We start from the raw sequence: 20,289 nt of genomic DNA on the forward strand, positions 1-20,289 counted from the left end.
AACTTTCTTATAATTGACAACAAGCACAAGAACGTTGTAAATTACTTTTTAACAACATGCAAACTTCCATGCTGCGAAATGTTACAGAATGTAACCATATAGCAACGTACATGTTTTTGAACGCTGTGATTTTCTCTTTTGACAACATTTAATTAGTGCACGTTGCTAAAGTGTTGTTGTCTTAGCCTTATTTTCTTATAGTGCTAGCTAGTTAGAAATTACATATGTACTCTAAGTTGTGTTCTCTTTACATTAAGTTCTTATACTTGTATTTATGCTACTGTGCACTCTACTGGACATGGAAGTAGTCAAATTGAAACGAGTTGTTTCAGAAACTAAACATTATGCATATGGCAGAGATTTGATCTAGTGCACGTTAATCGTGCACCATAATATGTACACTTATCTATTCATAAATTTTGCGAAACTTATAGAATATTGGGATTTCTTTACAAGAAATAGATGTTGAGAAATGCAAACTATTTGTGTGCGTTTTATGTGTGCTGAGTGTGTTTTAGATTAATTTACAAGCTTTAAAAGGGTAATGACTTTTCTCTTTATTATCCAATCACTCCAAAAAAAAAAAAAGGCTTGTTTCAACTTTCTATATAATAATACTATGACCCATTAATCTTGTGAATTTATCAGTTGCAAATAACTCATGAGAAATGTACAACTCATGATGAAAGCTCATGAGCATTAGGTCAGAAGAGTAATGAAAATATAATCAAGATAAATTGGTAAGTACAAATAACTCGATCTAGTCTTAAAATATATTGAAACTAATATTTAATTAATGTCTATTCTTACTTAGCTTTGAAAGTTGAGGGACAATATTTTATATGCATAACTTAATTAACAAATATGTAAAATTTGTTTAGCCAAAAATTTGCTTAGCCCATTGCATATGGTGAAGGCTCAGAAACATTATATCAAAGGAGTGATAAATATCAAGATAAATTATTGAGCACAAATCACTTTATCTGGTCTTATAATTATTATTGTTTGTGTATTTTTATAGTTGAATTCTCTATCATAAATCATCCAAATGTTATATGTATTTGTATAGCTGAAATGTATATAGACTGAAACTTAAAATAAACTAATACTACACACACAAAAAATTCAAGGAACAACACTACTTTTTCATTCATTCATGTGCATGATATATATAACACATATTTTTTCATTGCTTAATATCATAGCATGACTTAGCAACTCTCATTTTCCAATCATTTCCTTACTTGATCTTACCTCAATACCATGTAGAGTATTATTGCTATATGTTGAGTAATCTGAATATACCATTAATACTTGCTAAGTTATGTAACTCTTATATAACTAGAAAGGCAAGGATGAGATGATTAAGTTAGGATCTTTACTGGGACATTCAAATATTTTACTAAATATATCAAACACATTGACATATTAACACTTATAACAATGAAATATACTTCCTTTTATTTCTGCGTATACTTGAATCTATTTTTTAATCCTTCATTTTGCAAGAGAAGACCTATTAATCTTTGTTACAATGAATAGGATTCTGAAATGACACATTTTTTAATCCACTCATTCTCTATCTCTATTAAAAAAAAATTGAAGACAATGATTCAACCATTCATGATTTTCAATAATGTCGATATGAATTCTACCGCCATAGCAGTATTGATTCTCCATTAGGCACAAATAGTTGAATATAATTCAACCTTTAAGATGGTTTTGGTTTCATTTATGCTGAGGTGTTTGTCCATTTCCTTCATGGGTATTTCTTTCTATTACTTTCAAGCTATTAATTTAAAAAAGGTACTCCACTCTTCGCTAGCTCTCAAGGTTCTTTGGGCCTTCTTCACACCTACACAAGTGGTGCTTTTATTCTTGTTGAATATTTCAACTTTTAAACTGAACCACATTTTCAATCCAGTTAAGCTCCAATGCGGTTATTGTTCGCTTTAGATCATTTTGAGCTTAAGAAGCTAATGACTAGCTATTTAAAATTATGGCAAAAAAAGGTGGTATCAATGTTGGTCTTCTGTTGTTAATTTTACTTCAATTGTTATGGTGTCAATGTGCAAGTGTATATAACAAGTAACAGAATTATGAATATTCAAGATCGTCTCCGCATGGATTGATGCTATTAGACTTGCTACAACAATTTCAACAGTGCAATCTATGTTCTAAATTAACTCAATACAACTAATATGACCAAGTAACTTAGTAAAATAAAATCGCAATAATAAAAAATGCAATGAATAGAATTTGCACGTTAAATAAAAAGGTTAACCCAATAGGAATGGAGTGGTTCAGTGATTAAACTCTCATTGATGGTGTTGACTGTTTTATTCATGTTAAGTTTAGTTTACTGTAGCATCTGCTACAGCACTGCGCAGAAACCAACTTTATCCTCAGCGGTGGCATGTTGGATGTCTTATATCTTTATGCGACCTAATAGTGACCAGTTGCTATGTCAATATAAGGTATAACATTACACTTTTATTTTCTCTTTATTATACAAGGTGAATCTTTATATCTATAGCCCTTTTAGGACTCAAGTTAAACTCAAATCCAAGAAACTCAAATCCAAGAAACTCAATCCAAGACCGAGTATTGCTCTAATATGTTCCACTAAGATGGCCCTTTTGTGGCTCTTTCCTGGCTTGTACTATTAAATGGGTGGTCAACCGAAATAATGACTTTAAATAAGTGCTATCAAAGCTAAATGTTATAGCAAACGCACAACAACATCTATACTCAGTCAATTAACCATCAAGCTAGTTTAACACTCAACCACAATTAAATTTAGTTCATAATTTTTGAAAGGTAAATAAACAACCAAGTTCTAGCCATTGTATACATCTTCATGATCAATGAATACAAAGTAAACAAGAAAAGAATGAGAAAGAACGAATTCCAATCGATTCTGCAATTTCTTTTACTTGCGCAGCCTTGAATCTCAATCAGGAATTATGCTACTTCGTTGTTTCTTTTCTATTATTTTCTTAATTGACGGCCTCTCCCTTTTTCTTTTCATGTACACCTCCTTTTATAATCGCAAATTAGGGTAACTAGAAACTTTAGGGCGCGCATCTTCAGATTAGGAAACTACAGATCGCAATATTTTGAATATCCTGCCCGAATTTTTCTGTTAATACTCGAGGATTGCTTCAGCAATAGTTACAGCATCTGCACTATTCTAGCCTTACTTCAAGTCTTCTGTAGCCATGTTCGTTTGTCCTTTTTATAAGTCCATTGCAACAGCATCTTTTCCATAAAATTTAGGTTTCCAATTACCTATAATTAAACACATCTATTAATACTCGAGGATTGCTTCAGCAATATACAATTATTCAAAATCACACAAACTTCATCAAACTTAAACTAAGATAGATGTTAATGCAAACCAACATCAAAATGTACTAAAACCACATCAATTGCTCTCTGAGTAGTCTTGATTTAAGCCTAAAAATCTCATGATAACTCTCATTTTATAGAGTTATCACCTTCCTTGGAACTTTGTATTTTCTTTAAATTAAATCTTGTTCACTAAATTCGTTAAACTATTGACTATTTAATTATTTTGTATTTTTAAAAGTTAAATTAATATCTTATTAAAAACTAAATCAAATAAATATTAATAACTGAACTTAACAATAATAAAATTATAATTAAATGTAGAAGAAAATAAAAAAATTTGAAGGAATTGAGATTTGATTAAGAATATAGTTTTTCTTAATTTTCTTTAAATGAAAAAAGTTCATAGGAAACACATAATGGTGCAATGGTTATTATCTAGTTGAAAAAAAAAGTCAATTTTGGCGCATGTTGTACTCTCTTGACTTTATCTTTTACATAATAATGTACACGAAATCTTAGGGGCTATTTTTTTTTTTTATAACTTGATTGATTGAATTTCAATCAATTAAATCATTAAGTCCATTTATTTTTTCAACTTAATAAAAATTTTCAGTTATTAAATTATCAAGTTATTAAAAAGTCAATTTTTAACATTTTACTTAATTTAAAAAGTTTGAATGACATCATTAAAAAATATTCTCTAAATATATAATTAATTAATTTCCATCCTAACTTAAATAAAATTTACTAATTAGCATTACTACCCATCTCCATAACTTATGATAATATAATAGTAGATTATTATTATTTTATATTTTATTCCAAATTAGTATTATTTATCTTTATATTTTTTATCAATATTTTTTATATAAAACATTATGAACTACAATAAAGTTGATTAACATCTACTAATTTAGAATATTAAAGGTTGTATTCAATTTGACATGATTTACTAATATATTATCTTATTAATATTCTTTAAGATACTTATTATTTATTTAACATTTATAATTTGTAATGGTGTAAATGTAAAAATATTGATTTTCAGATCTTTTAATTTAAAAAAGCTTAATACTTATTGTTAACGATTGAGACCACAAAAAAAAAAAATTATTTAGATTCAGACATTTAACTCTAGTTAGAATTTAGATTAATTCATATTTATTTAGATTTCAAACAAAAAAATATATGGCAAGTCTTTCAACACCAACCAAATCAATGTATCAAATTAAATGATAATTTTTATTTTTATTAAAAAAATTAATGGCCCCATAACATATTATTAAATATTTTTTATTATTTTTCTTCTCATATTTTCTCTGCACAATTAATATGATTTTATTCTCTCTATCTTTCGTTTACTTCAAACAAATCTCCTTAGAAGTTATTAAATTTTCAGTGAAGCAAAAATATCATTAGCATGCAAAAACATTTAAGAAGCAATATTATAAACACTCCCATAACTGAATTTGTTCTTCTAATATCTCTCAATTTTTTTTTAATACAAATCTCCTAGATGATCAAGCACATGACCGGACTATATTAGAATGCAAAGTCCTCATCGCATTAATATAAATTCTACCGAGCCTCGGAAAAGTTAATTATAGCCGCATTAATGATGAGGTAATATCTTAGTAGAACTCAAGAACTCATTAAGATTGCATTGACATTCCTGCTGACCCTCGGAAAAGCTAGCTCGATGGTATATATAAGCTTGCTACTAGGTAGGGATCTCTATTTATATCAACAAATCTTAATTAATCTCTCTAAATATCTTTCAATTTTGTTTGTTAATCATAATCTTAGGTTTTCTTCTTTTCCTCTATCTTCTTATTATTCTCAGAATGAGATTGACGAACATGAACATGGGGGAAGAAACAGAGCTCGAAAGAAGAATGATGAGCATGGACATGGATTGACAGATGATGATGATGAGAAGAAAGTTGAATATGGACATGAATTGACAGATTACGATGATGAGAAGAAGGATGAACGCGGACATGGATCGACAGACGATGATGAGGAGGAGGAAGATGAATTTGAATACGATTCCATTAGGGAGGAACTTGAATAGAGGTCGACCGCCAATAGTAGGGAGGGACTTGAACTCAAATCCGAATCCGTTAGGGTTTAGTTTCTGTCCCAACGATGAAGAGTTGCTGACTGTTTACTTGAAGAACAAACTCTTGAACAAGCCTTTGCCTCCGGACGCCGATGCGATCAAATCTCTCAATATCTACATGTACGGTCCTCAGGATTTATCGGTTATATTTAAATGACTGGGACAGCCGACTATGTACTTCTTCACATTTCTGAGGTTGTACGGAATAGGATCGTTTGCTCAAAATCGAAACGCGGGTATTAATGGATTTTGGAAGGCTACCCCAGGATCATCAGAAAAGATATATGGATCCAAATCAAAAACTCCACTCGGCTACAAGAAGACACTTGTCTTTTATCGAGGCAAATCTCATCAAGCTAATCCAACAAAGACTAGTTGGATCATGGAGGAATATAAGATTGACCTAAACATCATTCAATCTGAATCTGATGATCCCATCTGGACTGGTTGGGTTGTATGCAAGGTTTATAACAAAGAGAAAGATCCGAGGAAAATCGAAGCTGATATAGAAGCCTACAGTTTATTGAAGTCAAAGGCTCATCCAATCTTCCCAAGTTACTAAGTAAAGCCTTGAGCTAATCTTCCGAAGTTGCTACCTTTGTACAAGGGGCCCATTCTCATCAAGTATAAGTTTTTTTTCCTTTTTCTTTTTTAATTTCTATGTAGACACTTGATTTATGATTTTATTGATAACTTAACAGCAGCCGTACAATTCTTTTGCACTCAATTTTAGTTTTGCCTTTCCTATAATTTTTTTTTTAACTTTCTAATCGAATTTGAATGGAAAGAAAAATATAGTCATTAACTTAATTAAATGAATATTAGTTTGGTTTTATTATGTAAAAATACATTAATCACAGTAAAAATCAACTCTCCAACAGACACTGCCTCCGTTATTATAGAAACAGAGAAACCCTAGTTTTGAACGCTCTCGTACAACTATACTGAATTAAAGTTCAATGATGAAGCATTTTTTTTTTCTAATGAACCTCAAAGCAAGAGGAAATAAAATTAAAGAACAAAAGTGATATTACATCCCAAGATAGGACATCAAAGCCTTGCCCCAACAACCCATAGAAAAATAAACTAGCACATAACTAAAACATATATTTAGGATAACTCATTCGATCATGAAAAAGAAGACATAAGAAATGTAGAGATGTGAGACCAACAAAATCAGCAATCTTATAAGAGAAACAGCGTTTCGTAGATAATATTTTACGATGATAGTTAAACTAAAGAGAACATAATTACTAAGGAGGGTCGTAATGATAATTCTAAAAGTAATGATGGGGTCACAATTGCACCAAATAGTGTTTTTATATTAATACTATAAAATAAACCCAAGAAACGAAAAAAAGTTAAATAGTAAAACCAATTAATATGTATTTAGCAATTGATTTATAGTTAACACTAACCTTGCCTACTTTATTTAAAATAAGAATATTATCATAATTCATTATTTTTAAATGAACAAAAATTAGTATAGATTTTTAAAAATGGGATATCAGTGGAGCCTCCTCTTTGTTTTTTGTTAATATGAACTAAATCAATGGATCAAATTAAATACGTACTTTTACTTTTAATAATAGAAACTAAAGGTAGTGGCCCTGCAACATATTATTAAATATTTTTTCCATTCTCTTTTATTGTATTTTCTCACCACAATTAACATGATTTTTTATTCTCTCTACCTTTCATATACTTTAAAAAAACACTCCTTACAAGTTATTAATTTTTTATTGAAGTACAAATATCATTAGCACACAAAAACATTTAAGAAGAAGAAATATTAATTATAATAAATACTCCCATAACTAAATTTGTTCTTCTAATCTATCCCTTTTTTCCAATACAATTCTTTGTCCCAAAAGTTTAAAAAGAAATATGTCAAGGAACTAAATAGAAACTAAAATGAAAAGCTCCAATGAACTGCATCAATTTTTTCCTTATTAAACCTGAAAAATAAAAATCACAGAGCAAAAATAAAAATGCATTAAAGAAGTAGAGTAGAAAAAAAATTAATAAAAATATCTTTCAATTTTGTTTGTTAATCTTACTTTGTTTTTGTTCTTTCCCTTTATTCTTATTATTCTCAGAATGAGATTGATGAACATGAACATGGATCAGCAAGAGGCAGATATCTCGAAAGAAGAATAATGAACATGGATATGGAGCGACAGATGATGATGATAAGAAGAAAGATGAACATGGACATGGATCGGCAGATGATGATGATGAGAAGAATGATGAACATGGCCATGGATCAGCCGATGACGAGGAGGAACTTGAATACGATTCCATTGCGGAGGAACTTGAATAGAAGGCGACCACCGATAATAAGGAGGAACTTGAACTCGAATGTGATTCCATTAGGGTTTAGTTTCTGTCCCAGCGATGAAGAGATGCTGACTATTTACTTGAAGAACAAACTTTTAAACAGGCCTTTGTCTCTCAACGCTAATGCGATTAACTCCCTCAATATCTACATGTACGGTCCTCATGATTTATCAGTTATATTTAAACGACCGGGGCAGACAACTATGTACTTCTTCACATATCCGAGGTTGTACGAAATAGGATCGAGTGCTCATAACCAAAACGCAGGTATTAATTGATTTTGGAAGGCTACCCCAGGATCATCAGAAAAGATTTATGGATCCAAATCAAAAACTCTACTCGGCTACAAGAAGACACTTGTCTTTTATCAAGGCAAATTACATCAAGTTAATTCAAGAAAGACTAGTTGGATCATAGAGGAATATAAGATTGGACTAAACATCATTCAATCTGAATCTGATGATCCTATCTAGGTTGGTTGGGTTATATGCAAGGTTATAACAAAGAGAAAGACCGAAGGTGATATAGAAGCCTACAGTTTATTCAAGACACAGTCTCATCCAATGAGCAGACAACTCTTCCCAAGTTATTACAGTAAGTGAGCCTTCCTTCTCGTCTAACTAAGTTAAGATACTGGCAAGAGCTAGAAAGAAAAATGAGCAATTTAGCCAAAGAGATTGTCTTGTGTGTCTCCAAAAGAGTTTAAGTAGGGATGGCAAAAATCCCCATGGGGACGGGTATCCTCGGGGATTTTCCCCATTCGGAGAGGGTATGGGGATAATTTCATACCCAATTTCTTATTCGGGGAATGGACGGGAAAATTTTTTTACCCAATTTCTTATTCGGGGAGGGGACATGGATGAGGTGGAATCCCCAACCCATTTCCCCATTTTAATTTTTAATTTAATTTTAATTTTTTAAAATTACTCGTAAATAAATTATAAAATTATAAATATTGGTAAAAACAAAAAATATCAAAATATTTATATTATTAAACTTTAGGCTCTAATTAACTAATTAAAGTCTTAAATTTTTATTTAGGAAATTAAAAAGACCGAGTATATTCTATTAGCCCAAATTTTTTTTATTTTAATATTCTTTAAATATTTTAAACTTAAATCTATTTTTTATTTTTTTTTAGATGTTATAATTGCCCACAGTGAATCATAATTTTAATATCTAATCTAATCTAATCTAATATTTGCTCTTGATTTACTCCGATTTAACTATTGTGTTGTAAAGGGAATAGTCCACATTTATAAAGTGCCCACGCCACCATTGAAAAAGTTAATTTTGAATATAAATTTGATTTTATTTGTAACAGTTTTGTATTAACCTATTAATTTGTTCATGATAGTTTGTAAAAAAAGTTTGTATCACTTGCATGCTGCGTTACTTACTAATTTAATGTATGTGACTTTTGTAATGAATATTAATGTAAGATATATTTCGAACTTTACTTTTATTTGAATTTTTTATTTTAATATGATTAACTTAAAATCAAAAAAAAGATGTATTAGTTATTCGGGGATCGGGAATCCCATGTTATTATTCGGGGAGGGATTGGGGATTCTCTCAAGTAATGCTGATGGGGACGGGGAAGGGACGGGGACATACGCAAATATCGGGGATGGGTATGGGGAGATTGGTCCCCTCCCCTCCCCTCCTCTCCCCATCGCCATCCCTAAGTTTAAGGATTTCTTTTCTTTTCTTTTCTTTTTAACATCCTAAGTAGGCTTCTTGAGGCAAATCAACAAAGGAATTGTGTGTTTTCAGTCCATGATTTTGTGAATTTATTGATAACAATTTTAGTTGGCCTTTCGTATAAATAGTTATTTTTTTATTTATTAATGAATGCTGAGAGAGAATATTACAATCCCAACTATATAGAGAATCTAACTACCCCATAAATCCTCTAAAATAGACTTTCTAATCGAATTTGAAAAAATAAATAAATAAAGCGGTTAATTAATTACTTAATTAAATAAATAAAGTGTTTCACATCCAATGGATGGGCGACGCTTAGAATCGATATCTAGGGAGATTATATACTGGCTTGAATCAATATCTATCTAGGATATTATATACTAGGTTTGAAATTTTATTAATTTCAAACTTTATAAAAATTTGCTCTTTTTTTTTTTTTAACTTAAGGGGATAATATGCTTTGGTTATTGGTGAATGCTTCAACATTATATTCCAAAAATATTTCTATTAAATATACTTATTTTTTAAACTATAAAACTTGATTTTTTTATTCGTTTCAAATTATGAGAACATAAATGCTAATTAATTAATCATTGTTTAAAATGTTTTTTATTTATAAAACAAAGATATTCAGATATTAAACAAAAAATACAAACATGTTATTTAAACTTCAGTCAAATTTAAATTTATTTCATGGTTTTGATTGTGGAACTCGCCTTAGTAATTACCATTATTACCAAACAACTCACCAATAAATAGAGAGTAACATATGCATTATCTCAAGTTTTTGGATCGAACTAATCCGTTGACACAAATTATGTATTGAAGAGACCAACGATGATAAAAGTTTAGTTTCCTCTAATATTTAAAAATTGAATTGAATATCATAAAAACAATAGGAGCAACAGAAAATATAAATAAATTTCGACTTCAAATGATACATTTCAAGCGAGTTTCATATTTTAGGATAGTAAAAAATAAAATTTGGATGAGAGATATCATCAGACGTGAATTTTGTGTTGGGTGATAAAATTAATAAAACATTTGGGTCTCACAATTTTTTTTTTTTGGTATCGTTAAATAAAAATAATAAAGTTTTCTTAACGTATATTTGTTATAACTTACCATCTAACTAAAATATGTAAAAATAAATAATATGGGAGGTGCATCAGACAGGCCAATTTGTGATAATTGAGTTGTAAATTACAATAACTTGTCAAGACCCAAAATATATAATAATATTAGGATTTTCCTATCTTGTATGCATGTAAGATATATCCCTCTCACATAAATAATACGTGAACTTCACACATATATTATTCATGTGAGAGAAATATATTTTACGTACATGTAAGGTGCATGTAAAATGCGGATTGCCGTAACATTAATAACAGTTGCACGTTCGTCATATAAATCATATTCTACCCAGCTCCGCGAAAGACAGAAAAGTTGACCCTCTAATGCTTCAAGTCGCCGCAGAACCCTTGCCGTCCCCATCACCGTCCCCTCATATCCCAAACCATAAAATCCCACAAAACCCTTTAAACCAATCTAGCTTTGAACTAACTTACAGAGAAATTTGCACCCTCCTCCTCTCTCTAACCTACGCAAGGAACCTCACTAAGGGCCTTCAACTCCATGCCCACATCATCAAATCAGGCCTCCAAACCATCCCTCTCGTCTCTCACCACCTCATCAACTTCTACTCCAAAACTCAACGACCCTTGTTTGCCCGCCAAGTCTTCGATGAAGCCACGTTAAAATCAGCCACAACTTGGAGCTCCGTCATTTCCTCTTTTGCCCAGAATGAGCTTCCTTGTCTTGCCTTAGAGTACTTTCGTCGAATGATTGGTGAGCGCCGTTTTCCTGATGATCATATATTCCCCAGCGCGACTAAGTCTTGCGCGATTTTGGGAGACTTTAGTGCTGGCGCAAGTATACATTGTCTTGTGGTGAAAATTGGGTATGATTTTGATGTGTTTGTAAATAGTTCTTTGCTTGATATGTATGCGAAATGCGGTCAGCTAAAGACTGCGAGGAAAGTTTTTGATGAAATGCCTGAGAGAAATGTGGTTTCTTGGACTGGGATGATTTATGGGTATGCTCAGTCGGGTGAAACTGGGGAGGCTTTGAGCCTGTTTAAGCAAGCTTTGTATGAAAACTTAGATGTGAACGATTTTACTTTCTCAAGTGTTTTAAATGTTTGTGGTAACACGACAGTACTTGAATTAGGGAAGCAAATACATGGGTTGTGTGTGAAAACAAGCTTTGACTCATCAAGCTTTGTAGGCAGTTCTCTGATTTCATTGTATTCTAAGTGCGGAGTAATTGAACCGGCTTATCGGGTTTTTGAGGAAGTGCGCGTTAGGAATCTTGGAATGTGGAATGCAATGCTGATTGCCTGCGCCCAGCACTCGCATATGAACAAAGTGTTTGATTTGTTCAAAGAAATGGAAAGGTTTGGGCTGAAACCGAATTTCATTTCATTTTTGTGTGTGCTGTATGCTTGTAGTCATGCAGGGTTAGTTGAAAAAGGAAAATATTATTTTGAGCTAATGAATAAGTATGGAGTTGATCCAGCAGCTCATCATTTTGCTTCTTTGGTGGACTTGCTAGGTCGAGCGGGGAAATTGCAGGAAGCAATTTCAGTTATTGAGAAAATGCCCATTGCACCTACAGAATCTGTTTGGGGAGCCTTGTTGACAGGTTGCCGAATTCATGGAAACACTGAATTGGCAGCCTATGCTGCAGATAGGGTCTTTGAGTTGGGCATCGTGAGCCCAGGCATGAATGTTTTGTTATCTAATGCTTATGCTGCTGCTGGAAGGTGGGAAGATGCAGCCAAAGCTAGGAAGATGCTTAGGGACCAAGGGGTAAAGAAGGAAACAGGTTTGAGTTGGGTCGAGGAGGGAAATAGAGTTCATACTTTTGTTGCAGGAGATAGGTGCCATGTAAGAACCAGAGAGATTTATCAGAAGTTAGAAGAGTTAGGGGAAGAAATGGAGAAAGCTGGTTATGTTCCTGATACAAGTTTTGTGTTGAGAGAGGTTGATGGCGATGAGAAGAATCAAACAATTAGGTATCATAGTGAGAGACTGGCCATTGCTTTTGGGATGATTACCTTCCCACCTGATAGGCCAATAAGGATTATGAAGAACTTGCGAGTCTGCGGTGATTGTCACACTGCAATTAAGTTTATGTCCAAATGTTCTGGAAGAGTGATAATTGTCAGAGATAACAACCGTTTCCATCGGTTTGAGGATGGCAAATGTTCATGTGGTGACTATTGGTGATTATATTGTAGGAAATTTATGTATTCTGACCAAACTGTTTCATACACTACAAGTAAAACTGAAAAGGAAAAATATATATATATTTGTTGCTTCTGGAAGACAACTTGTAAAGTGTATTATGCTGAATACAAATTATTGTAAATGGTATAAACTGGAGTTGCATTATATGTCAATCATTCTATTAAGCATAATTTAAAGGAACCATCAACCTGTTAAATATCGTTTGTCATGTAGCACTTGATTTCTGAAACCATCATACCCAAGGTTAAAAGAATTCCCAAAAAAATTAGGGATAATGGATGATATTAGCCATAGTTTAAAGATTGTGGGACAATTGATGGGACATATACTAGTTATGGTGCCTACTTCAATAGCAAAAACCTTATATTAGAAGAAAAGAGATTCTTATGTGAAATGTGATGGCTGCATGTGATTTTAATAAGTAGTTTATATGCATGGACTGAATGAGAAGGCTATGCACATGATACGCACATATTTTTGGAGGCCTTTCGGAGAGATAATTTGTACTTTCCTCATCCACCAATTGGTTAGTTATAATTTAATGATAGTTATTGATTTATACTACATCCGTATATAATTTTGATTAAGTTATTTGTTTAATTATATAGTTATCTATTGTACAAGTATTAGCGAGTATCATCATAAATATGAATGGTATCATCTTTCAAATTTTCAACGTGGAAATTAATCAAAAAGAAAAAAGAAATATTTAATTATATGCTCATTCTTCTTTTAGATGTATACGTGGAGGGCTGTTCGTATTTGAAAAGATACATGGAAAATTTTACACCAAATGGTTAGTTTCTCTTTTAGTAAGCAAGTGAAATTGGGATCGTTTTAATGGTTGTTCTCAATTTTGTAAGAAAACATGCAGATAAGGATCAAGATTTCAACCTTTGAATATGATGAGGACTTGCTTCGACCAAGTAAAAGTGAGGTTCAAAGGGATGAGAACAATGAAGGACAACAAAGTACAAGTTCATTGAACTTCATTCAATGTATGAGAAGAAATTTGAAAATTGAAAAATGGTTGAATTAATTTTTCTTTTTAATTGATAATTTGGGTGTATTTTGTTAACCGAACATTCTGATGGTTCAAAAGAGTTTATGGTTGCCTGAACGTTGAGAATGAATAAATATAAACGTAAATAATACAACTCGCTGAAAACAGGCAAAGTCTGATGTAGTTATCTCCATATCTGTTGTCTATGTTTTGTATTGATAGCTAAAAAAATATCCTCGTTGCAGATTGTTATATTAATCACCTCTGCAGTGCTCAGCACTAAGATTATCATTTTTGCAAACTCATGTTGAATCTGGTAAGCGCCTCAGAGACTGTTCGGAATTGTCATGACTCATGGTGGGTCGATGCATGTCAACCTGCTTCCATATGACCATGAAACCGATGCTCTTGCTGATACAAATTTTCTAACTATTATTATTATTTTAGGTTTGTCTTGATTCTTTGTTTTTTATTTTATTTTATGTGACATCTGTGACAGGTGGTATCTGTATTCAGATAATTCTTCGCCTTTAACTTTAAGTGAATGAGTACTTCGATATCTGGGCTAGCAACAACTAAGGGAGGTCTCATGCAGAAAGGTTGGTTTAATGAAAAATTCGTTCTTTTCAGATATGGAGAAATGCATGAATCGATTATTTCTCGATTAACCAAATTTCGTAGTTTGAATTTTTTCTTCCTTTTTTTGTGAATTTATGTCCTTATGTTTTCATAATTTCTGGGCAACCATTGCTTGTGATTCTCTTGTCGGACCTTCTGCTTTATATACTGTCATTGTTTGCTAGCTGAAGCTTGCTTTCTGGATCCAAAGCATTTCACATTGTGATTCTAAGATGCTATAAAACACATTCACTGTTTTAAATATCTCTATCAAGGCCCTTATATATGCATTCCATTTGCTGCTTTTGGAAAACCTCCTTCTATTCTTGGCCATAAACGCTGTTCTGTACCTGTGGAAGATCATGGGCAAGATGCCTCTTTTTGCATTATTCAAGAACACGGGGTACTCAGTGCTGCAAATTTAACTCTTTTTGCATTTTTCTCTTTTTCCTTTCTCCCTCACTTTTTTTCGTGTTTTGTGATTATGTGAAATGAGGATCTCTATGGTGAATAATTAATAAGAATTCACTAACTAATGATTCGCCCATAATGGGGTGACCAGGAATATCTTCAGGAAGGATGAAATAGGCCTTGAAATAGCGCAGATCGCACTTCCTGCAACATTGGCTTTAGCAGCAGACCCAATAGCTTCTCTGGTTGACACAGCATTCATTGGCCAGATAGGTTTGTGTTTGCTATACCCACCTAGTTTCCTGAAACATTATACTTCATATTTGATCTTAATTCAAATACGTGACTAATTTTGGATATGTAACACTGAATGTTTTTTTCCTTTCTGACTGATGATGTTATTACCACTGCATCTATATTACTCTGTGGTAATGTCAACATGAAGAATTAAATGAACACGGAAAGAGTCAAAGACGATTACAAAATAAGAACTTTATTCCCTCTAATTATAGTGTTGAACTAGCTGCTTATAAGTTAAGATGCATGTCAAAGTACTAAAATCATCATAAAATTTTGGTTCTGTTGCTTCCAAAGTAATTTAATGACTGTATCACATCGAGAAACAATGAAGTTTAATATGTTATTTAAGTTTCTTTTTGCTGTATACATAATAGTGTGAGATTTGACATAATTTATTTTTTAAGCAATCAAGTAAAAGCTGTGAAGTGGCATAAAAATAACAAGATTTGTTTTCTTTCTAATTTCTTAAAATACTGATTAAAGATTGCATTTAATAGATGAACAAACAATGCCCTTCTCCTACAAAGCAGTCATTATCAGTTGTTCATTTTCGTTTGTACCTCTTCATTAGTTGGTAGCCATGAATACCATGAGCATTTAGTTAATTATGAAATTTTTCATTAGTTATCAAAAATTGAGCTCATACTGAGCCAGTAGATTATGTAATATTTGGTTTCTTTTTAACTTTTCATGCATAAAGGACCTGTGGAGCTTGCTGCTGTGGGAGTTTCCATAGCTATTTTTAATCAAGTATCCAGGATCACAATATTCCCACTTGTTAGTGTTACGACGTCTTTAGTTGCTGAGGAAGATACCATCAAGAGATTGACAGTAGAAGCACATGAAGAAGAAAAACTTGAAAAGGGTTTTGCTACCAGTGAGGAAATGGAAGAACTGATATCAGAAGTTGGTATGCTTTCCCTTTTCTTTTGCTCAACACTTAATGAAGGGCAACCAAAATTGTGTAGATTGCCTTTTGTTTAAAAGTCCAATGAGTGTCAAATTCCTTTTCTAAATTCCAAACGATTTTGTATTTATCTGCCCCATTTTAACATGTTTTCCCTTCTGTTTGATTTTGGTAACTAGAGTGCAAGACAATGACCTTAAATAATATTTCGGCAAAGGTGGAAGCTGGACATGAGAGAAAACATATTCCATCTGCTTCTTCAGCTCTGGTTATTGGTAGTGTGCTTGGACTCATCCAAGCATTTTTCGTCATTGCGTATGCTAAACCCATCTTAAATTACATGGGTGTAAACTCTGTAAGTAATTCGTGCTGTAGTTAATGCTAAACTCATTTGACATTTTGGGATGTGTTCTATTAGCTGGCTAGTAACCTGAGGCCTCAGATGTACAAGAGATAGCTTTCTAGCTTATCTTTCTGATAAAGTTGATCTGATGATCTTGGCTTTATATGTTCTCTCTAATTACTAATATAGAATAAATAACGGTAGTATGGGACTTCTGTGTCATGTAGGATTCTCCTATGATAAAGCCGGCGCAACAATACTTGACACTACGATCACTTGGTGCTCCTGCTGTTCTTCTCTCTTTGGCCTTGCAAGGAATCTTTCGAGGCTTTAAGGATACCAAAACTCCATTTTATGCTACCAGTAAGAAGGACATTCTCTCCCCAGTCACTTTTGTTGTCCGTTTAATTAAGTTTCTCTTAGGTTTTTGTTCAGTTGTTAGACATTCAGTTATTCATGATTATGCATTTGAACATCCCAAAGAAAGGAATTGCTTCATCAAGCTCTATCATACTGTTGTATTTTCAGTGTTTTGAAAAGGGTTTATGCATTGCACTTGGACAATGTTTCCAAGGATTGGTTTTCTGAATTTCACATTTCTTCTTTGAAGGGATGCGTTTTTATTCAGATTTTAGGAGAAATAGAGCAATGATTTTTCCACATGGGATTTCCAAGTGAAATCTGATCAAGGAAGACACACTATTAGTTTAGGGTCAAATTGACCATTAAATAGGAATTTGAAGAGAGATGATTTTGTTCTAATATTGTCATTTGCTTGCTCTCTGGTTCTCTTCTTCTATCAAGTTAAAATGATTATCCTATACTCCACGCAAAAATATCCACAATTCCAATTTCAAATTTCAAATTTCTGTGTTTAACATCTTTTTGAACATCATGTGGTAACCATTACATGTTACAATCATTATATATGTAATTATTTAACTAAAATATGTGTACTTCTTTGTTTCTTTCATCCTTTTGATGACCAGAATAAGGCACTAATATTAGTCTTTTCCTTCTACTGCAACTTTGTATGCTAATTTGTTCTAATATATAATTCAATTTATCTTTGGTTTTGATGTAGTTTTGGGAGATCTAGCAAATTTGATTTTAGATCCTATATTCATATTTTTATTCAACTGGGGTGTCAGTGGCGCAGCCATCGCCCATGTTATTTCCCAGTAAGTTCTATCTTTCTGCTAACAATATGTCATTTGTTCATTTCTTACTTCTCAGCAAGTCACCTAGTGTGTGTTTCAACAGGTATTTGATTTCCCTGATACTCTTGTGGAAATTGATCGAAGAAGTTGATCTGTTACCTCCAAGTTCCAAAGATTTAAAATTTGGCCAGTTTCTTAAAAATGGTGAGGGTTAAAATTGTTCTTTTGTAATTCTGAATGATGAAATACTTATAGCTATTCTCAGAATGATCAATGGATACTTCATTAAGGATATAGTTTACCGTTTCCATTTATGCTTCTTGTATAATTTCAACTTCAAAACTCATAAAGGACGAGCTATCTTTATTAAGTGGAGATGTCTAGCAATGTCATATTCTGGTCAAGTTCAAATTCAACCTAAAATATATTCGTAATAGTTATTCTTTGCTTGCATAATTTCCAACTATCAAATTATATACGTATTTTTTTTTTTTTAAGAAAAGGCAGTTTATTTCAACTGTAAACTTTTACCCTGTAGCTTTTGCTCTTGCAGTCGGCCATATGAGTTCTGTGTGGCCATTTTTATTACTAATATTCTACCATGTCGATTGATCAATGTAAACTTGACCTCAATGAATGCATGGATTGGTGTTTTAATTTATCTTATCCTTTTCCTTTTGCATCTACTCTTCAATTTTTCACAACAGACCTAAGACACAAATCAACTGGACATTATTATCATACCAACTTTTGTAACTATATTTTGCGTGATTTACTTCAGGATTTCTACTAATGGTGAGGGTAATAGCTGTGACATTCTGTGTGACCCTAGCAGCATCATTGGCTGCAAGGCAAGGATCAACATCAATGGCTGCATTCCAGGTCTGCCTGCAGATTTGGCTGGCAACCTCTTTACTTGCGGACGGGCTTGCTGTTGCTGCACAAGTAAGAATGATTTTCCCCTAGTGAATGCAACTACAATGAAAGTAATCTGCACTATCACCATCCAAATGCTTTTGTTTCAAGGCAGTGTTAAAATTAGAATGAATTAACAGACAGTTGTTCCAAGGTTACCCTATAATGCTATCCTCTCAGCTTATGTTATTTCCATTTCATCATCTCTTGTTCGGTTGTTCCAATCAAAATTTTTGGCCATGTCTGAGTTTAACATTCAAACTACGTGGTGGATTCCAAATAGATTCAACTTTTTTTTTCTTTTTTTTTTCCTTTTCTTTCAGACTATCCTTGCAAGTGCATTTGTGAAGAAGGATTATGATAAGGCCACCACCATTGCATCTCATGTACTGCAGGTATGTAAATATTTTGACACATCATTACCCTTTTTTGGGTCTTCTACTTTTTCTCTGTTTTCATCATTTCTAAATTGCTTGTGATTCTATACACAGCTGAGTGTGGTTCTGGGACTAGTACTCACAGTCAATCTTCTAGTTGGTTTACCGTTCTCTTCCAGATTATTTACAAAGGACTTAAAAGTTCTGCAACTTATAGGCGTGGGCATACCGGTGCTCTTCTCTAACTTTCCCCAAACTACACATACTATGTTTTACCATAAATGCAGAGTTTATATCATTTTGGAACTAAATTGTCCATTTTGCTGATTAGTTTATTGCAGTAACTCAACCTATTAATGCATTAGCCTTTGTCTTTGATGGCATCAACTTTGGAGCATCAGATTTTGCATATTCTGCCTACTCAATGGTAAGTCTACTTAGCCTTATCTACCTTAAGTAACAAGTTCCCCAGAAATTCAGTGCTTAGGAGAGTTTTATTTTCGTTCCTTCATGTACATAATGATCATTACATGTCTCAATGATAAATCATCTCTTCTTTTTGTTTAACTTTTTCTTCATTTCCAGGTCTCGGTGGCAGTAGTGAGCATCCTGTGCTTGTTTATACTGTCCTCAAGTCACGGTTATGTTGGTATCTGGGTTGCTTTATCTATGTACATGAGTTTGCGAGCAATTGCTGGGTTTTTGAGGTAATACTACTAGTTTAGACCTTAACATCCCTTTCCTTTCTCCTAGATTAAAAAGCTCGCAACACTTGCTTAAATGCTCAAACAACCAATTTTCCTTTTTTCCACTTAATATGGAGAATTAAGAACTCGTTTTAACACTAGAAACATCTACTACATCTGCAGGATAGGGTCCGGATCAGGACCTTGGAGCTTTCTCAAAGCCTGATTGCTACCAGGAAATGTTTATCTATCTGTTATATCTTTCTAATAACAATGTTATTCACATTCATGTCTTACAAAAGAAAAGCCTCGCTGGGTTAAGCTGAAAAACTTGAAAAAGAAGTTGGAAGGATTCATTTGTGTATTCAGTTCTGCTTATTCGAAACTATACAAGTAACAATGTATAAAGCTCATAGTCATTTTTATTTTACAACATTGCATAGAATCATGCATGTTATAGAGAAAGCAAGTAAACCATCACATAGGTATAGCATTTCATGACACTGTAAAAGAAACAAGAATTGGCCATTTTTTTATGCCATGCAATTCATAGCAATGATGTGAATAAACCTTTGATGGCATCCTCTTGAGCTGAAAAATGGAGATTTTACTCTTTAAAGATATCTTTTTTTAATATTATAGCACAATTATATTAATGATAGAATGAAAACTCTATTAGGATCTGTCTTGATAGATAGTCCATTAGAAACTCATAATGTAAGATTTAATCCT

General features: G+C 32.5%; 2 protein-coding genes across 2 annotated transcripts; both read left to right on the forward strand.

Moving 5' to 3' along the window:
* Nucleotides 1-10,928: 10,928 nt before the first annotated feature.
* On the forward strand, nt 10,929-12,967 carry LOC102630522 (putative pentatricopeptide repeat-containing protein At5g52630). The gene has a single exon (XM_006493855.4). The coding sequence runs from the start codon at nt 10,984-10,986 to the stop codon at nt 12,814-12,816; it is 1,833 nt and encodes a 610-aa protein (XP_006493918.2). The 5' UTR covers nt 10,929-10,983; the 3' UTR covers nt 12,817-12,967.
* A 1,493-nt stretch (nt 12,968-14,460) lies between these two features.
* Nucleotides 14,461-20,002, forward strand: LOC102630831 (protein DETOXIFICATION 42-like). Its single transcript, XM_006493856.4, has 13 exons — nt 14,461-14,861; nt 15,021-15,142; nt 15,870-16,079; nt 16,256-16,431; nt 16,647-16,782; nt 17,504-17,600; nt 17,683-17,783; nt 18,361-18,524; nt 18,818-18,889; nt 18,986-19,102; nt 19,203-19,298; nt 19,457-19,578; nt 19,741-20,002. Exons 1-13 carry the CDS (start codon nt 14,821-14,823, stop codon nt 19,781-19,783), a joined length of 1,497 nt encoding a protein of 498 aa, XP_006493919.2. The 5' UTR covers nt 14,461-14,820; the 3' UTR covers nt 19,784-20,002.
* Nucleotides 20,003-20,289: the final 287 nt, after the last annotated feature.

The sequence above is a fragment of the Citrus sinensis genome, chromosome 9, assembly GCF_022201045.2.
Source record: "Citrus sinensis cultivar Valencia sweet orange chromosome 9, DVS_A1.0, whole genome shotgun sequence".
NCBI classification, from domain to species: domain Eukaryota; kingdom Viridiplantae; phylum Streptophyta; class Magnoliopsida; order Sapindales; family Rutaceae; genus Citrus; species Citrus sinensis.